General features: G+C 42.1%; 3 protein-coding genes across 3 annotated transcripts; all 3 read left to right on the forward strand.

The window, feature by feature from the left end:
* The first annotated feature begins 527 nt into the window (after positions 1 to 527).
* LOC127755862 (calmodulin-binding protein 60 B-like) lies at positions 528 to 10,917 on the forward strand. Its single transcript, XM_052281484.1, has 11 exons — positions 528 to 712; positions 797 to 851; positions 969 to 1,084; positions 2,056 to 2,125; positions 2,352 to 2,401; positions 2,717 to 3,264; positions 3,493 to 3,653; positions 9,155 to 9,364; positions 9,457 to 9,604; positions 9,683 to 9,838; positions 10,760 to 10,917. Exons 1-11 carry the CDS (start codon positions 528 to 530, stop codon positions 10,915 to 10,917), a joined length of 1,857 nt encoding a protein of 618 aa, XP_052137444.1.
* A 242-nt stretch (positions 10,918 to 11,159) lies between these two features.
* On the forward strand, positions 11,160 to 12,544 carry LOC127755863 (replication protein A 70 kDa DNA-binding subunit A-like). The gene is made up of 8 exons (XM_052281485.1): positions 11,160 to 11,250; positions 11,315 to 11,426; positions 11,508 to 11,626; positions 11,697 to 11,778; positions 11,864 to 12,002; positions 12,185 to 12,339; positions 12,413 to 12,495; positions 12,531 to 12,544. Exons 2-8 carry the CDS (start codon positions 11,338 to 11,340, stop codon positions 12,542 to 12,544), a joined length of 681 nt encoding a protein of 226 aa, XP_052137445.1. The 5' UTR covers positions 11,160 to 11,250; positions 11,315 to 11,337.
* LOC127755340 (uncharacterized) lies at positions 12,530 to 15,050 on the forward strand. The gene is made up of 13 exons (XM_052280995.1): positions 12,530 to 12,710; positions 12,784 to 12,843; positions 12,920 to 13,048; positions 13,124 to 13,306; positions 13,435 to 13,494; positions 13,568 to 13,696; positions 13,772 to 13,954; positions 14,041 to 14,085; positions 14,171 to 14,293; positions 14,401 to 14,487; positions 14,569 to 14,640; positions 14,713 to 14,895; positions 14,983 to 15,050. Exons 1-12 carry the CDS (start codon positions 12,546 to 12,548, stop codon positions 14,893 to 14,895), a joined length of 1,419 nt encoding a protein of 472 aa, XP_052136955.1. The 5' UTR covers positions 12,530 to 12,545; the 3' UTR covers positions 14,983 to 15,050.
* Positions 15,051 to 15,679: the final 629 nt, after the last annotated feature.

A 15,679-nucleotide genomic window follows, 5' to 3' on the forward strand; every position in this document is an offset into this window, starting at 1 on the left:
TCATTTATTGTCAATTCATACACTAGATATCTATAAACATATACCACACTATTAATACATGTTCCTCACCTGCCATACACACATTATATCTTGAAGTCCGTGCTATAGCTGGCTACAAATATGTAACCCGTTGCTTCTCTATCTCCTATTTTATCTACTAGACATATGTATATGTTTATAGCTAGCTTATAGCTTGTTATTGTATCTGCTTGCTCTTGTAATAATCCAAATCCAAATCCATGCATGTTCCAGTTTATTTTTCTCACTAACCGCGTGAGCTAGACTTCGTGCTCGGCCGAGTCCACTCCACTCGCCGCTCGACGACACGACCACCATAAAAGCTCGTCGTCGAGGTGGAGTGGAGGGGCCGGGGCGGCACAGCGAGCGCTCGACGACGACCGGAGAAGCGACGACGAAGCTACCTACCGTCGTCGGGGAGGAGTAACGAGAGCTCTGCGGCATCGGCGACAATCCATCCATCCCGATTTCAGGTGGCGCGCGCGGCCGGCGAGCGACGAGCCGACGGCATGAACCCGAAACGTGCGCCGCCGCCGGCACCGGCGCACGGCGCGCCGCCGCCGAAGCGCCTGCAGATCGACGCGTTCCGGAGCGGCGCCGAGGCGTTCGCGCAACGGGCGCCGACGTCGTCTCCGGTGATGCGGCAGCTCCGGCGGGGCATGCTCGTGCTCTTCTTCGTGTCCGTCGCGCAAGTGTACGCCGGGTCGCCCGCCTCCTGTTTGATTTAATCCTCCGTGGGAAGCTCGTTGTCTGACCCGCGTGCTTTGCGGATGCGCAGGAAGGAAGAGCGGAGGAACAAGAACAAGAACAACGCGCGCCCTGCTCGAGTGGCGGTGAGCAGCTATGCATCGATCTCTCGTTCTGGAACTGAATCAAACTAAATCTTTTCTCCCATCATTTTTGCTACTCTTTTGGTAGTTCATTTCAGTGTCCTGTGATTAATTGTGTAGATACATGAAGAGAGTTCTACTTCACAGAGAAAGGCACCCGAGGATGATGCCTTTCAGAGAGGCATTATGAAAGCATTTGATAATGCCCTTCAGAAACATCTTAATCCTATCTATTGGTAAGATCTCTCAGTCGGGATGAAAGTAGAATTGGAGTTGAAGAAGTTATAAAATCGATCCTTGAACTAGCAGAGTGGTCAAATAGGAGTTTTTTTTGGGGAATACGCAAGGAGCGCATTTTTTCTATTAAGAGAAATAAAAGTTATTTACAAGGATAAAAGGAAAACAAGCAGGGGACCGATACAGGACGCTATGGAAAACTATAGGAATATCTCGCGCTAAATTTGGCTACCACGACCTTGTAAAGGCCAAACAGCGGGGATCCCGTGATTAGCCGACTTCCAAAGCATGGCCTCCTCCGCCATTGCTTTCGCCACTTTGGTCCAAGACCTTTGTTGTTGATTGAAGATTCGGTTGTTCCGTTCCTTCCAAATTGTCCAAGCCACCAGTGTCACGATAGTGTCGAAGCCTCGACGATGCCGGTCCCCAATCTTCATTCGGCTCTCACAGAGCCAATTGTGGAAGGATGGCTCGTTGACAGGTAAGCAGTTCGGACTCTTTATTGCCTGAAGCGTCCACCACCATAATTGCCTCGATTCAGGGCATTACTTGGTCAAATAGGAGTAGGACCACAAATTTACCTCTCTAGCTAGTTGCTTAGATAAATCCTTTTCTTTATTGAGATTGCTCATTTGCAGTTTTTTTTAGTAAGCATCGAACGTGTAAATTCCCTGTTTAATACCTCTAAAATACTTGTTTGGACAACTAATGATTTGATCATTTAAAGTTCCTCTATGATGTTTTTATGTTAACTGTCAAGCTGATCATCAAACTTTAATGCTGATATAACACATGCAACAAATCTGATCTATGCAGATGCTACGAAATTAAATCACACTTATTCCATTGATCTTAAAATGTCCAGTTTTATGTATTAATCAATATCTTATATCTTTCTCTATGTCCTAGAAATACGATTTTTTAATAAAAAAATAAACTAGCCTTTTTTCTTCCACTTTTTTGATTGCAGCTCTCTTCAACACCTTACCAAGCAGACTGGGACTCTTTCTGAGCGAATTGATACTCTCAGCCATGAAGTGGTTAGATTTCGGATACTTAATTTATTACAAGGACACTACTTTATACTAGTTTAATTAACCCCTTTCTGATGAGAGAGCTTCTTTTATTGTGTTTTATCAGGAAGTTACTTGGTCGAGTAAAATTAAAACTGCAAAGTGTTTGCTTACATTTTATTATGATGAAAAAAATGTTTGCCTGAGACAACTTATGTTCCTATGGCATATTGATTCTCCTCTCAACTTGCAGGGACAAATAAAAAGGTTAATTTCTAACCGTGATACTAATGAGCGCTACAGGTATGGTCTTTGTAACTATTGAGAATATGCATCTCTGACTTCTGTTATTTCCAGTATGCAATCTTACATATCAATGTCTCACACACACTTAGGTTCTTCCTATTGTGCTGATCAGTTCTTATCAATCACTTGAAGTGACTTCTGAATTACTGTCAACCATGTATTGATGGCACTATATATTTATAGCGATGTTCGTTTCATGCTGTTGTGCATTACAGTTGTGAATTTCAGACAATTTAAAGTACCGCCAGATGTTCATATGACACTATAATTAATACACAATGGTGTTTCATACTATTTATGTCTGTATTGTAGATCAGAGGCAAATCAAGAGAATGCTGCTGTCACTGAGGAAGTGAATCAAGAACAAACAGCTCTCAGATTTGCCGCAAATGAAGTTCACGAGGGTCAAGGAGTTGAGTTGAGGTTCCTCAATAAGATGAAAGACCATCTTGTTTATACAAATGACAAAATTACAGCAGAGGATGGTACAGCTATCAAAATTGCCATATTTAGGGATAGTAAGATAGTTACTGCCGGCCAACTTTCTTCAGCAAGAATTGAAATTTTGGTTCTTCATGATAAGTTTTATGATGCTGCCCCTGATAACTGGACTGCATGTGAGTTTGATGCCCACATAGTAAGTAGTTCAAAAGGGGCGGTGTTAGGAGGAGTTCTTCGAGTGAAGCTTAAGAATGGGGAGGCCTCCCTATCTGACGTCTCTTTCAATATGCCATCTTCGAAGACTGGAAGTAAAAAGCTCATTCTGGCAGCAAGGGTTCTTAGCAGCGACAAAGCTGGGCTTCAGATTAAGGAAGCCGTGATGAATCAGCCTGTCGAGGTGCAGGTTAATCGAAACAAATGTAAGTTTTTCTTCAGAATTGCAGCTGGTGTATTCAGTAGATTGTTTGCATGATGTTTCTATTTTGCAAGTATTCTCCACATTGTTTCTCGGTACCTCCCAAGTGCCAATGACTATATAAAAAGTCTTCCTTCGTAGGATTATCTTTGAAATTACAGGTTGCATACTCGAATCAACTGGATTTGTATGTTCTGTTGGCATTTATCTCTCTTGTTTCCTTTTTGTCCAGCAAACAAAAAGAGTAACTGTCCAAAGCTGAAAGATGAAGTGCATCGTTTAAAGGGAATTTCAGGGAAGGGAGAGCGTGCTAAATGGCTTAAAAATAATGGCATCCATACCGTGGCAGACTTCAAAAAGGCTTTAAACAAGGATGAAGAAAAGATCTGCACTGTAAAGCTCCTGGACTCCCAACTAATCTCTCTCTCTCTCTCTCTCTCTCTCTCTCTCTCTCTTACATGCAATGTACTCCCTCCGTCCCAAAAAAAAGACAAACCCTGATTTCCGTGCCCAACATTTGACCGTCCGTCTTATTTGAAAAAATTTTATGAAAAAAATTAAAAAGACAAGTCACGCATAAAATATTAATCATGTTTTATCATCTAACAACAATGAAAATACGAATTATAAAAAAATTTCATATAAGACGGACAATCAAAGTTGGACACGGAAACTCAGGGTTTGCCTTTTTTTTGGGACGGAGGGAGTAGGCCCTTTCATTAATATGTAGGACCCCCAAAATATTAGGTGCCTCTTTGGTATGTTGCCCTTGCATGCAACGTTAATTTTTTTAATGATAATTTTTGCATTTAATTTGGGATGTGAAATATTAATGAAAGGAGCACATAGTTTTTTTATTCAATATAATAAATCATGAATAATCAACAGTTAGGATGACTAGTATACCTCTTACCTCTATAGTAGTAGTGCAAAATTTGCTACAGGACTGAAAATTTGCAGCATTTGCTGTGAGACACCCAAAGAACATGTATCTTTTTGTGGACACCGTAAAAATATGGTAATTAGCTGTTGGACACTGCTCGTATTATTTTATTATATTAGGTCAAGATGGAGAGAGAAAGGACATTGAAAGTACCATTTTGCCCCTCGGCTCGTTTGGCTTGTAAAGGCGAGTGCCACCATCTCTCTGCTTGATTCTTCCTTCGCTGCCCGAATAGCCGCTTGATTCCACCACCACACCCCACTGCTCAAATCCGCCGCCCTGCTCTACCTTAATCCGAAAGCGTCGCTATAATCCGCCGTCAGCATAGCTTGCTTGTCACACCCCAATCTGGCACCGCCGTACAACGGCACCTGACAGGAGCGTGTCGTGGGAAAAACGGCGCGAACCGCTTCCTACGAAACCGCGATCTCAGTACCAGTCCCAGGACATAGCGCTGGTACCCACGATGACAAATATGAATCATTGCAATCCTTAAAATAAATAGAGGACTTATTTACCTTAACTTAGGTTGCAGCTCAGAACAGCCCGAGATTGCAACCGACGACACGGACGAGGAAACACCAACAACAGCAGTAGTAGCGGAACCAACGGACTAACACCCAGCACCACAGGCAACGGCTGGGAACCAGGACGAAACCCTAATCTTCACTTTACTTCATCTTCAACTTCTGGGCGGAGGAACTATATATATTTATATAGAGCAAGGGTGAGTACTTTCATACTCAGCAAGTCACGGGAATTTAGGTGTTTAATGCAAGCTTGGAAGAGAGGCAAGGTTGTTTTTGCAAATCTTTTGTTTTGAAATCATTTTGAAATCACAAAGTGATTTATTTCTTTCTAAGTTTGGGCCGAAAAGAGACTTGCGTCTCGATTCGACCTTAAGAGATGTTTTTCAACAGCTCATTTGGTAATGTACCGACCTCCCGGGTCAGATCATTACTTCTCGGCTCCCAGAGCCATTCCACTTGATTAATCGGCTCCCAGAGCCTTTTACATTTTCTCGGACTCCCAGAGTCTAGCTGCCCAGCAGCACAACAATCCGCTTCCACTCGGGAAGCCTAGTCTATGATGCCGGTAGACATCCCGAATCACGCAGATTCGTTTCTTGACCACTCAGGTCATCCATCTGCCACATAGGCTGATTCTGGTAACGATTACCACACCACAACAACTTTTCACAAAGCACAGGCAAACAAATCTACGCTATAGGAAACACCTCACATCCACCCATGACCGCGGGCACGGCTGTTCGAACAGTTAGTTAACCTCTGTAGAGGGGGTACACTTTACCCACACGACATTACTAACCCGGATCACCCAGCCCGTGAGATCAGCCACGTCAGGAGACCCTAAGGCTTTCATGACAAGGCATTTCGAAAGCCGATACAGGTTTACCATATGCCAACGAGAGGGGTCCCAGACCAACACCAGGTTAGGTCCCAGACCATACTGTGCCAGGAAGCCCGAGGGTTCTCCCCGACACCACCCCGTTGAATCCACATGTCTCTTGGCATCATGGCTCCCCCGATTAGCTAATTACTCAGCCAGGGGCATCCCATTGCACCCGTGTGGTCGCACTTATTATATGCTCGGATGAATTTCCCACAGGAATCGGTCCTTATATGCGAATACAGGACAGTACCACATAGGCACAACCCCCGCATCGCGAGTTTTCACAATCTATTTTGTTTTCAAACACACCGACGCCACATGTCGGGTTTTCAAGGCTTCTCAAACCCATTTCCCAAATTATCGACAAACAACGGTGTATGTGGAATAGTTGGTATAAGTGCTCAGAGAGCACGGATACCGAAGTACCACAAGGGTGGAGCGACAAGGAATCAGGGTAATACGACCTACAGGAATTAGTGCGACTACTGGGTAGGTCCGTCGGTTTGGCACGCAAACCGAGGCCAAGCATGTTAAGTGTGTGATTCTAATAATGTGAGCTGCAATCAAAATAATAATGATTTTCCAATTATAGGAGCAATTGGTCAAAGGGTGACTTGCCTCGCTCAAGGTCTTCACGGAGCTTCACAAATCTTCGAGAAAACCCGCGATCGACGAAAATCCGATAACCGCAACTTTACGCAAACAAACAAAAACCTAAAGAAAAGACCAAGAAAAAGACCCTATTTAGACTAAATAATAGTGCCATTAAATAGATCTCAATTTTATGGAATTACTAGAAGTTGAACGAAGTCAATCGGGTGAGTGGTTGAGAAGATATGGATTTTCTAAAGATTATTTGATTTTCTGTCTAAAGGAAAAGGAATTATTGATTCCCTTGGAAAAGAAAAGGAAGGAGGGATCGGATTTAGACTTCCTCGGGCGACTTAGGCGTAGCCCGAGGGATTCACAAGGCTTGACCGGCCATTGGGTCGAGCGCGGCCACGGGGAGGCGGCCCATTAGGGGGCGCGGGGAGAGAGGGAGGCCCAACGGGGTGGGCGCGGTCCGCCGCGCGGGGTCCCGAGATGGGCCCGCATGGCGGCGGTCGAGTGTATGGTGGGGAGGGCGCACGCGGGGACGGGCGAGACGGATCGGTGGATTGGGTGCGGATGCGGTGCGCCGGTCGACAAGGAGGTGGCGGGCCCACGTGCAGCCTCATGGCTCACCGGGGTCCGCACGCACGGGGATGAAGGGGCGAGGGCGAGCGGCTGACCGGCTTGACTGGGTCAAGCCGACGTGGCACCTATGCCAGGCCACGTGGGCGGCGAGAGGAGGAAGAAGGGGGATGCCGAGATGGACGGCAGACGGTGGCCGAGTTCACCGGAGTTTAATGCGGAGGTCTAGGGCCAAGGGGAGCACACCGGAACGATGGCTAGGATAAGAGGGAGTGAGCCTCCTGCTCGGATTCGCCGGGGGGGATTCGATGGTGAGGATTTCGACGGTGGCGGCGATCAAAAGGGGAAATCGCGGCGGGGCGACGAGAGGTCGATTCAAGGAGGAGAGAGCATCTCCGGGGCGCGGGGAACTCATTTCCGGCACCGGATGGGGCAAAGGACTGCCGAGGAGGGCTGACGACGGCGGCGGCCTCCGGGAGCGGGCGGCAACGGCGGCAAGCCTATGGCGGGCGGCGGCGAGACCTGGGGCGGCGTCCATGCGTGTTCGGGGGGCTAGCCGAGCTACCACGCGAGCTAGGGAGGGAGAGGGCGAGCGAGAAGGGAGAACGGAGGGTGGCACTACCAAGCCGGGACGGGCGCAGTGACGAGCGGCCGACGGCTCGGGAGCGAGCTCTCCGGCCTCGGGCCGGGGAAGGGGAAGAAGAGGGATGGCCGGAGTCCTCGTCTCGCGTCCACGCACGCACCGGCCTCCGACGCGTGCGACGGCGAAGAGACGAAGGCAAGCGGTGGGAGCGGCGGCAAGGCGTCAACAATGGCGCGGTGAGTGTGAGGCGAGCGAAAACGAGAGAGGAAGGGGTTTGGGGGCGGCTTGGGTTTTATAGTGGAGGCGATGTCGGTTTGGGGAGGGAGGGAAACCGACCTTGGTGGCGGTCAAGGAGAGCGAGCTGGCGGTGAGCTGGTGCTGTCGCACGACCAGCGTCCGCGCTTTGGCCGCGAGCGGCTGGGACCATGGATGACATCGGCGGTGGTCGGGAAAAAAGGGGAAAGGAAGAGGGAAAGGAGGGCTTGACCCTTGCCGAAACGGGAAAAGGAGGAGGGAGAGGGGAGTGAGACAGGGGCTGCCTCTCTCGGCCTTGGAAGCTAGCGGCGTGGAGCGGCGGAGCGGCAGCGCGGCAGGGCACGACGCAGGCGGCGCCAGGGTTTGACGCAGCGGCGACCGGGGCGTTGGCCACGCGCGAACCCGCGCGGGAAGGGCGAAGGCGGTGGGAGCGGCGTCCTTGCCGGTCGGCCATGCGCGAGCGCGCGGGAAATGGTGACGCGGCCGGAATTTTGGGGCGGCGTCGGCAGGAAGCGACGCCGAGAGAGAGAGAGAAAGGAGACGGCGCTGTCTCTCGCTCCCGAACACGTGTGACGCATGAGCGAGAGAGCTGGGCCGAGATGAGGGGATGGGCCGGGAGAGAGAGGAATCAGCCCATCGACAAGGGAGGCAAAATAGACTTTTGCTGAAAGATTTTGATTTGGAGAGATTTGGAGTTTGGGTTTTGAATCTAAATTTGATACTTTGTAAACAAGGGTTCAAGGAGTCAAGGAAGGAAACAAAATGGGAGTTTGGACATTTTGGGATTCGGAAATGTATTTGGCGAGGATTCAAAGGAAGGGATTGACTTTCGGAATCAGATTTCGGAGACTTGAATTGGAAGAGGAAATTTGAGGCGGAGGATTTTGATTTCGATGAGAGGGAACAATGGGATTTGAAACCGAGATCCATGGCACGACTTAGACTCGCCCTCAAAGGACAAAATTTTTCACAATTAGGATTTGCCGAATTAGTTTTTAACGTCTCACGAGAAGCGGAGCGTTACATTGCTGCTTCAATCCGCCACTACACTGAGCAAAGCAAACCACCCTCCTCGCCGCTCGTCGCCGCACCTAAACCTAGGGTTAGGGTTTGGAGGAGAGGGGATCGTGAGAATGAACCACCCTCCTCGCCACTCGTCGCCGCACCTAAACCTAGGGTTAGGGTTTGGAGGAGAGGGGATCGTGAGAATGAACGAGCGAATGGTTCTGATTCGAACGTGTTTTGGTCGTCTTAAACAGCGCCTAAGGGCAATCTTGCCTTTTTCTTAAGTTTCTCTCTTCATCTTGACCGGATATAATAAAATAATGCAAGTGGTATCCAGCAGCTAATTACCACATTTTTTCAATGTCCACAATATTCTTTGGGTGTCTCACAGCAACGGCCACAAACTTTCGGTGTCCTGTAGCAAATCTTGCCCTAGTAGTAAGACAGAGCACCTTAATTAAAAGATCTCTCTATCTAGTAGTTTTGACAAATGAATTCACTTATGCATTTCGTGGAGTTCAGGAGTGTTTCAACATGAAGAAGGACAACATGCTTTGGAAAGCTACGGTTGAACATGCTGAACAGTGTGATCTCGAAGGCAATTGCAAACTGAAATCATATGGAGTTGAAGAGAAAGATGTTATACTCTTCTTTAACTGTGTACACGACCTCGTTGGAGCAAAATTTTGTGGTCGCTATGTTGCAAAGGACAATTTCAATTCAGATGAGCAGGTACATGTTGATAATTGATACCATCATTGTTCTCCATTCCAAACCTAGCTTGATGTGAACTTTGAACTGTATACACATTTTTTTTTTGGCAGGATGAAGTGAATCGTTTGAAAATACAAGCATACGATGAACTGGATAACATTGTCTTTGATCACGAAATGAAAGACAATTATCCAGTACCTTTGTCTTCAACTCTGAACACAGGACTAAATCCTCCCGATTTGCATGTTACATGTCAAGGTAAGGCATTGGTCTTGTCCTCTTGTCTTCCATCAGACACAATGAATGATGATTGAATTTGTTGTTTGCATTTGACAGTTCAAGATACAGCTGCAGTTGAGACTGCTCATCATGCTACGTTTGCAGATGCAAATCAACTGCCTCAAACATTTCTTAACAACAATAGTGCTTGTGGGTTCATTATAGGATCAGAACAAATTCCTGTTGATCCATCATTCTTCAATGGCTATCGAGGTTGGTGCTGCATTTGTTTTGGCTTTTATTTGTTTTGGAGAACATACTTGTCTTAACGCTGAAGATATCTATCTATTATATACTAAAAGTCCATTAAACTCCCTACAAACGCTCTCAAACTGCCACGTGTCTCCCTCAAAACACTCTCAAGTTGCCACGTGGCGTAACGAGAGGAATTCAGCACCTCGTAGGGCCCGCACATTATTTCCATAAATATATGTACGTGTACACAGGGCAAGATTTGAAATCTATCTAAAAGCAAAACATGTACTTGTCGTGAACGAACATAGATTAGTTCCATATTTGTGTGTGAAAACATTCCAAATCTCAAAAAGCAAAATTTAGATCACTAGGAAAGATTATTAATTGCAAGAAGGATTAGTTCCATATACATGAGACAATATTCGTAAGGCTTGCATACATATATATACACCCCGCCAGCATGCGACATTAGTCGATTCCGGAAGAAGTCGATTCCGACGACGGAGCAGAAGAAGTCGATTCCGGCGGACGGAGCAGAAGAAGTCTGCGGCACCTTGCGAATCATCTTTGGCATAAGAAGGTATATCACGCACCCACAAAAGAACACAATCATGACATCATCTAATCATGATCTTGCAGCTAGGAAATAACATATGCATCTATACAGTTTTGTCATCATATTTTCAGCAGAAGAAACTAACATTGCACCTACAAAAGAACACAATTACGATATCCTGTATTAGTTAGAGGTACATTATGTTGCATCTATGTATACAATTTTGTCATTTTTTTTTCCAGCACAAAAAAAGTAACCTTGCACCTATCAAAGAACACAATTATGAGAGTTTGTATTAATTAGTTCTATAAAATAACATAAACATGTATACGACTCTCTGTCAAATTTGTTTAGTAACTATATGCAGTACTACTCATTTGCAGATAACATGGCACCTAGCAATTTGATTACTGCATTAACACCAAAGAACGATAGGTGGAGAATCAAAGTAAAAGTTATTAGGCTATGGGATGCGGTTAATCCTACAATGGTTGATGAGTTCTATGGTATACAGATGATTGTACTAGATGCAGAGGTATGATTGTTGTAAACATGTGATTTAATATATTGTTCTATTATGTAAATACTATTTTTTTGGTGCAGGGCAACTCAATACATGTCTCTATCTCAAAGCAATTGGCGAACCACTTCAGGCCAAAAATTAAGATTAACTCAATATATACTTTTAAAAATTTCAAAGTTATGGAACATGATAAATACCGTGTCCTAAAAAACAATCTGAAAATCCTTTTTTATCATGATACCATAGTAAAAGAGGTAAAATCAAAAAGACAATGTTTCTTGGACTATTACTTCGAGTTTACAGACAGGAAAACATTAAGGAGTAGGTTGAATAAAGATCAACAGTTATCAGGTATGTGCATAATCTTACTTCTTTTAAACATTGTTATTTGTACTAAAGACCTGTTTGTATTTAGATGTGATTGGCTTACTTAGCGGGATGAAGCCGATCGAGCAAAGAATGCTAGGAAAAAACACAAGCAGGGAGAGGGTTTGCAACATGCGTGAAATTGAACTCCTTTTATTAGAGTAAGATTGTTGTCTGCAAATTTAAACCAGCACTAATACTTTCTATGTGGTATATTTTACATGACTTTATTGCATTTGCAGGGGAGAAAAAGTTAAAATTACTCTATGGGGAGATATTTTAGCAAATATGGTTGACGACGATTTGCTTGGGAAGCAAACTGTGTTCATCGCCACTGGACTTCTGGTTAAAGAATATGAAAGTGAGGATGTTATTTTTTTCTAATTTAACGTACTTATAGTTTTAGTAAACTAACGACATTGATCATTTAGAATTATTATCATTTGGAGTAACAAGTTCGACAGAAGTTTTTTTGGATATGGAAATTCCTGCAAGCATGGAAATATTGAGCAGGTGTGCAGTAGTAGCATTTAAATTCATATATATTTGTTGATTTGTCTAAAATTATCTGATGGATTATATTGCATTTTATTTATAGGCATAATGCTGAAAAGGTTTTGCCCACAATGATTGAAGTGGACGCAAGCACTCAAGGAACCATTGAAGAGCAAATGTTCTACAATAGAAAGACATTGAAAGAAATAACAGAATTGCGATATAGTAATATACAACAGAAGGTACATATCCATTCCTATGTTACGTTTATTTTTCATTTGTGTATTTAATGTTGGGAAAAATCTACTTGATGGCTGATGTAATGAGCATTACCTAAATTAAGTGGTACGTTTAGTCGTGAAGTCATCTTTATTCACTCTTTCAAGCTGATTAGTTAACCAACATTAATTTGTTTTTTATTTAGGAATTTATATGCACAGTCAAAGCTAAAATTGAGGAGATTAAATCAAGAAATTGGTGGTATATGTCTTGCGATAAGTGCTTTTGTGGAACAAGAAAGGAATCAAATGTATACATTTGCAATTCATGCGGAAAGGAAGCAGTGAACCCAAAACCACGGTAAGCATGCTCTTCAAATTTTATTTGACATATTGTAGCAGGTATATTTACCATTAACGGCACATTGTACCAGGTATGTAATAAACCTTGAGATAAGTGACCACACTACTAGGACGACATGTACAATATTTAATGAGGAAGCAGAAAGAATATTTGGTCATAAGTCTGTGTCCACCATGCTGGAGGAACAGAATGGACAAATTGATATGATTCCTGATACAATACGTCAAATATGTGGAAGAATATTGATATTCAGATTCAAGTTGACTAAAAGGAATTTAGAAGAGTGTAAGGAAGACTACAAAGTGAATTACACTTTTACACCTAATGAAAAGCTTGAGATGAATTATGTAAATGACAAGGCAGAAGAGGTATGACTATTTGCATTATTCTTTTTTATACATGTTATAGATCTTATATTACAATATAAATATTAATTTGCAGTCAATGTTGAAGTACAATGGTGATTATGGCTTCACTGATTTGCAAAAATCAGAAAATGAGGTAATATATATAACAAATAAAAAAAATTTTGTAATGCATATGATATATATATAATAATTTATTGGATGTTCTGTAGTTTGGGCAGCACAATTTTCAGGTAAAAGAAGAGCGAAAAAATGAAAGTAGTGATGATTATGAAAAGAACAATCATCGCAAAACAAAGAAAGAGAGATCAAACATGAGATCTACAAAAAGATCAAAGAAGGTATGTATAATTGCTTTCTTACATAACAATTCGTAAAGTTGTTTATAGTAGTACACTAATAATGATGTTTTATAGGAACCATACATTACCGATTCTGATGGGAAAACAAATGAAAAGGCAATCACAATCGATGATGATTCCGAAGAATCACTTGATGATTATTTTGATGAAGAATACAATAAAAAGGTTACCCAGGAGAGTACAAAGACAAATCCTTCTAAAAGAAGAGTTACAAGACGCTTTAAAATAGCTAACAAGGTACTTCATTTATTTACTTTCCAAATTCACTCAATTTAGTTTTCACATAAATTATTTACCATTTCAATATGGCACTATGATATAGGCTAAGAAAGATCTTATATTACAATATAAATATTAATTTGCAGTCAATGTTGAAGTGCAATGATGATTATGGCTTCACTGATTTGCAAAAATCAGAAGATGAGGTAATATATAACAAATAAAAAATATTTTTACAATATATATATTATATATAATTATTTATTGGATGTTCTGTAGTTTGGGCAGCACAATTTTCAGGTAAAAGAAGAGCCAAAAAATGAAAGTAGTGATGATTATGAAATGAACAATCATCGCAAAACAAAGAAAGAGAGATCAGACATGAGATCTACAAAAAGATCAAACAAGGTATGTATAATTGCTTTCTTATATAACAATTCGTAAAGTTATTTATAGTACTACACTAATAATGATGTTTTATAGGAACCATACATTACTGATTTTGATGGGAAAACAAATGAAAAGGCAATTACAATTGATGATGATTGTGAAGAATCACTTGATGATTATTTTGATGAAGAATACAATGAAAAGGTTACACAGGAGAGTACAAAGACGAATCCTTCTAAAAGAAGAGTTACAAGACGTTTTAAAACATCTAACAAGGTACTTCATTTATTTTACTTTCCAAATTCACTCAATTTAGTTTTCACATAAATTATTTACCATTTCAATATGGCACTATGATATAGGCTAAGAAAGGAAAATGTTCTGAAATGAAAACTCAGAGAAATAAGGTACAATTCTTACTTTTCTTTCATATACAAAACGATTTGTCAAACTATTACTGACATGTTATATACAATTGATGGGTATTAATAGGAACCATATACTACTGATTGTGAGAAGATAGCAAATGACAAACCAATTTCGCTTGATGATGATTTTGATGAAGAATATAATAAAAATATGGTCATGGCGGACACCAGTACTTCTAAAAGAAAAGTCAGACACTACATAGGACAAACTAACATTGTACTTCATTGAGTTTTACTTTCTATTTAATGTTACCTTTCATGTTTGTCCATTAATGTCAATATGCTATTGTGCAGGTAAGGGGAAAAGGTTGTGGAAAGAAGAGTACAAATATGGGAACTTGCACAAAAAGTGCAATTGAAAATACAATTCAAGATGATGAAGTATTTGATAAATTTGTTAAATAAATCATGTATTTTAACATAAAACTTTTTTAATTAACTAACTAAGAACACAAAATTTAGGTGCATGACGGAAAAATTGCTTCAGGAACTGCTAAAAGACCATCAAGGAAATTTATAATTTCAGATAGTGAGGTACTGCATGAGACAATTCATCAAGTTATTAATTAATATTTTTTTTTGTAACAACTAATTTTTTTTCCATAGGATGAGCACAGCAGTAATACAAAGGTGACTGGGGACAGCACCAGCTGTAATAGTAGTAAGGAAGATATAAACAAAGGTCGATGCAATTATAATATTGAGAACATTAAAGTTGACATGAATGAGCAGTCCAGTCGATGCAGATCAACAAGGATTAGAAGACCACCCACCCGATACTCATATTAGGTACAACATATTACTTCCGGGAAAATGTTGGTTGCTTTAGATTTGGTTTGATTAGTAAATTATAATAATATGGTCTTTCGTCTGCAGGTAATTTATCGTCAAGAAGGCCCAAAAGAACCAATTAAAAGGAGGGTTCAGCCAATACTTTTTATTGAAGAATAGTATTATATATGTTCCTATTAATTTTTATGTTCATTAGATATTGTCAGATGTAACGTACAACTTGCACTTGCCAAAGGAATCCTTGGATTACTTTGTTTATTTCTAAGATAGAGAGTTAATAACATTCAATATAAATGCATGCATGTACCTTCAGTACATGTATATGAGTCGATCCCTGCTTGCTTCCTCTACCGTTGATATCCTAAAAGCATATAAAACAAGATCAGTTGATTTAATAATTCTTAATTAATACAAATCCCCAAGCAAGAAACTTAATGATTAAAAAAACTTGATTATGTAAAATGGAAATCAATCAAGAAAGATGAGCTCTCGGGGCTACCTTCGCTCTCAGCCATGCTTGATGTTGCTGCACCTGCTATCCGCACTGCCCCAACACCTGCCATCCCCACTGCCCCATTTCCTACAAATAACACCTCCCATACCAGAGCCAACTAACCGATGGCTAACACTGCTCCTGATCTAGACATCCTGCGGTGGATCTACCAAGGCACTGACTTGGATGCCCTATGGTGGATCTAGCCAACCAGTCTTTCAGCCGTTGCTACCACAAGGCATTCCCTCTCAAATCGGCTCCGATGGATGAGTAGTGGAGGAGAAGGTA

This window comes from Oryza glaberrima, chromosome 11 (assembly GCF_000147395.1).
Source record: "Oryza glaberrima chromosome 11, OglaRS2, whole genome shotgun sequence".
Lineage (NCBI taxonomy): Eukaryota > Viridiplantae > Streptophyta > Magnoliopsida > Poales > Poaceae > Oryza > Oryza glaberrima.

Coding starts and splice junctions, on each gene's coding strand:
- LOC127755340 (XM_052280995.1), top strand. CDS start 12,546: ATGATTCCTGATACAATACGTCAAATATGTGGAAGAATATTGATATTC. Junction 13,955..14,040: donor GTTTTAAAACATCTAACAAG/GTACTTCATTTA, acceptor ACTATGATATAG/GCTAAGAAAGGAAAATGTTC. Junction 14,488..14,568: donor ATACAATTCAAGATGATGAA/GTATTTGATAAA, acceptor CACAAAATTTAG/GTGCATGACGGAAAAATTGC.
- LOC127755862 (XM_052281484.1), top strand. CDS start 528: ATGAACCCGAAACGTGCGCCGCCGCCGGCACCGGCGCACGGCGCGCCG. Junction 2,126..2,351: donor ATACTCTCAGCCATGAAGTG/GTTAGATTTCGG, acceptor CTCAACTTGCAG/GGACAAATAAAAAGGTTAAT. Junction 3,654..9,154: donor ATGAAGAAAAGATCTGCACT/GTAAAGCTCCTG, acceptor CGTGGAGTTCAG/GAGTGTTTCAACATGAAGAA.
- LOC127755863 (XM_052281485.1), top strand. CDS start 11,338: ATGAAGCCGATCGAGCAAAGAATGCTAGGAAAAAACACAAGCAGGGAG. Junction 11,627..11,696: donor TCTGGTTAAAGAATATGAAA/GTGAGGATGTTA, acceptor TTGATCATTTAG/AATTATTATCATTTGGAGTA. Junction 12,003..12,184: donor ATAGTAATATACAACAGAAG/GTACATATCCAT, acceptor TTTTTTATTTAG/GAATTTATATGCACAGTCAA.